Source organism: Beta vulgaris, chromosome 1, assembly GCF_026745355.1.
Source record: "Beta vulgaris subsp. vulgaris cultivar EL10 chromosome 1, EL10.2, whole genome shotgun sequence".
Lineage (NCBI taxonomy): Eukaryota > Viridiplantae > Streptophyta > Magnoliopsida > Caryophyllales > Amaranthaceae > Beta > Beta vulgaris.
The window spans coordinates 14,824,310-14,827,422 of record NC_079202.1 but is presented as its reverse complement, the minus strand read 5'-3'; the positions used below and the strand labels follow the sequence as shown (position 1 = coordinate 14,827,422).

General features: G+C 42.2%; 1 protein-coding gene across 1 annotated transcript; it reads left to right on the top strand.

Annotated features, from left to right (window-relative positions):
• Nucleotides 1-397: 397 nt before the first annotated feature.
• On the top strand, nucleotides 398-1,240 carry LOC104884257 (uncharacterized). Its single transcript, XM_010668880.2, has one exon. The coding sequence runs from the start codon at nucleotides 398-400 to the stop codon at nucleotides 1,238-1,240; it is 843 nt and encodes a 280-aa protein (XP_010667182.2).
• The last annotated feature ends 1,873 nt before the right edge of the window (nucleotides 1,241-3,113 follow it).

Genomic DNA, 3,113 nt, shown 5'->3' with positions numbered 1-3,113 from the left:
TACAAATTAAACCACGCATAGTTGTTAAGATTCCATTTGCGCCCTACATCCCAATATCCCGTCGTCATCTTAATGAATTCTATTGCAAAGCACATGATCTAAATGTTAAGGACATTAACTCACGAGACTCAAGAGGAACCAAATGTTGTTCTTATTTCCTTGTGCGTGCTCTCCTTCATGTTGCGCGTGCTCATTTAATTTTAAATTTCTATTGCTGCTCTTGCTGCTCTTGCTGAGGAAACATAGGCTGGATCTAGCGCTTTTTCCGCGCGCGCGTATTATCTCTTCTAAATCACTCCTATATAAACAACTAAACAAGTTGGCAAGGCTAAGAGCAAAACATTGAATGTTCCCTAAACTAAAAGAATCAAAAAGTGCCTACAACTCAAAACTTCAAATGGCAACTCCAAAAACAATTTTCCACACTCGTTCAATCAGTTTACCCTCTAGACCAACCACACTCGATGTAAGCGTCGAGAACTGCTTCCGGAGGCTGAGGGTCTCCCAAGCGGGGCCCTCATCCTCGTCGTCAGTTTGTCAAAACTTGTGTAGTATCAAAGATTTGTACAGGCAAATGAACAAAATGGTTCATTTGCCGCAAAACAAAAAAATCCTATCTGATGACCTTAATAGAGGAGAGGTTGAGGAGGTTCTAGAAGGATCCCTTGTTTTGTTAGATATCTCTAGCTCCACAATAGATGCATTGTGTCAAACAAAAGAATCTGTTCTAAACCTCGAGTCAGCACTCCGTAGGGGAAGCATCAGTGAAGCGATTGATGCATATATGATGTCGAGAAAGAAAATTAACAAGACATTGTCTAAGTGTCTTGTGAGCTTGAAGAAAGCCGAGAAATGCTATGCCAAGACAGAGTCGAGAAACAACAATGCTGGTCTAAGGATGTTGAAGGAGGCTGAATCGGCCAGTTTCGCGACATTGAAGTCTATGATCTCATATGTAATAGGGAAGAAAGTCATGTCACCGGCACATGGATGGTCTTTGGTTGCAAAATTGGTGAAGTCCAAACATATAAATAGGGAAAGGGAATTTGCTAGTGAAGTCGAGGATTTAGATCGTGTTTTGTGTGCTCTATCAAACAAAACTTTTAGCAGTGACACGAAGATTTTGCTAACACAATTAGAGGTATTAGAAATGGTAATTAGTGAGCTTCAAAACCAAATGGACTCCGTTTCTAGATGCTTCATAAAAACAAGGGTTTCTCTCCTTAATATACTGAACTAAGATTATTTGCCCACATTAAATGTTCTGCACGGGATTACGAATTTTGGAGTATACTCTAATATCATTACACAAATGATTTTTTTTTCGGACACAATTCTCTTGCACTCATCCTTTTCTATAACTTGTTTGATTGGATAAAAATTCCATGTGTTTGAAATTCCAAAAGGCTCAAACATATTTGTCCAAGTACCTTTGTTGTTATTATATAATAGCCCACAATATCAGCTACGACGGATGTGAGAAAGAATAAATATTATACATAAAAAAGTAATAAACAACAAACAAATTTATGTGGTTCACCAACGGTGAGTTAACTACGTCCACGGGCAGAAAAAGAATAGTTTCATTGCTCTTGAACAATTCTAAATTACACATGTGTTTTCAAAATAATGACAATTAAAAACAAACTAGGTTAAAAAATATATTATAACCTGGCTCAAAATTGCCAACCCGTGTCAAAAAGCCCACCATTGCCAACCCGGATGTGAGAAAAATGGTTTTGGAGGAGAGAAAAGGGAGTAGGTGATAAATTAAGGCGATCTAATGGTTCACTTTGTTTTGTGGCTTCTGTCTGACGGCTAATATTTATGAGCTGTGTGCTTTGTGTTGTTTTCTTGTGTGCCTTTGATTTTGATGATCTAACGGTTTAGATATTGTTTCTTAGATGGTTTTGGATTTTGCCTTAAAAAAACAAATAATTCTACTTAACTATTAGATGGTTAGATTTTGATCCTTCTCAAATCAAGAGTTCCAATTCATGATCCATGATATTAATCTTTGGCCAATAGGAAAAGAGAATGATCTAACACATGGATTGATGACTTATCACTTGATTGACAATCTTATATTTTTATAATCTTACTGATTCTTGTCTTTGTTTAGTAACTTCTAACTTTAATAATTAGTCAATTATTTTATTAATTTGAAATTTTGTTAATTTTTATTGAAATTAATACGGTTTTTTCACCAAATACCCCCGACAAATCAACAAATTCACAATATACCCTCAATGTTTCAAAATTTCACCATATACCCCTGACTTTTCATTTTTGTGCACCTTATACCCTTTTTCTAACGGACGTTAGGTTGCCGTTTGTTTTATTTACGATTTTGCCATCATTATTCACAAACCCTAATTTGAACCCTAATCCCTAAAATCTAAACCTAACCCTAAAACCTAAACCCTAACCCACCCCCTCCCCTACACCAGCCCCCTCCCCACCCCAGCGCCTCCCCCTCCCCCTCCCCCTCCCCCTCCCCCACCGGCGCAACACTGCTCCCCCTCCCCCTCTTTGTTCACCAGTGCAGCACCCCCACCCATCGCCTCCCCCATACCCCACTGCCGCAACCCCCCTCCCTCTGCCAACCCCTTTCCCCTATTCTTCTCTCTTCGCCAACCTCGCTGCACCATCCCCTTCAATTCGCCGGCGATTTTCCAGGCTTGTCGGAGATACCGCACCACTCCCTCCCTCTATTTCGTCGCTGCTACTGTTGTTCGTGGGTGCCTATGTTGCGCTCTTCGTGCGTCGTGTCGCACCCACGCTGCCTTCGCCGGAAATTCTCTCCTCGCTCGCTCCGTTGTTGCGTCAGTGTTCTTGTTGTCTTCAATTCAGGGGGGGTTATTCGAATTTCGGGCTACAGGGGGTGGGGTTTTGCGGCAGAGGGATGGGGGGTTATTCGAATTTCTGGGCTACGGGGGTGGGGGTTGCGGCAGAGGGAGGGGAGTGGTGGGGGTTGCGGCAAAGGGAGGGGGAGGGGTTGGCGGTAGAGGGAGGGGGAGGGCTTGGTGGCTGTGGCAGGGGAGGGGTGGGGGGATGGTGGAGGGGGAGGGGGAAGGGCTGGGCTGGGCTTAGGGTTAAGGATTAGGGTTTAG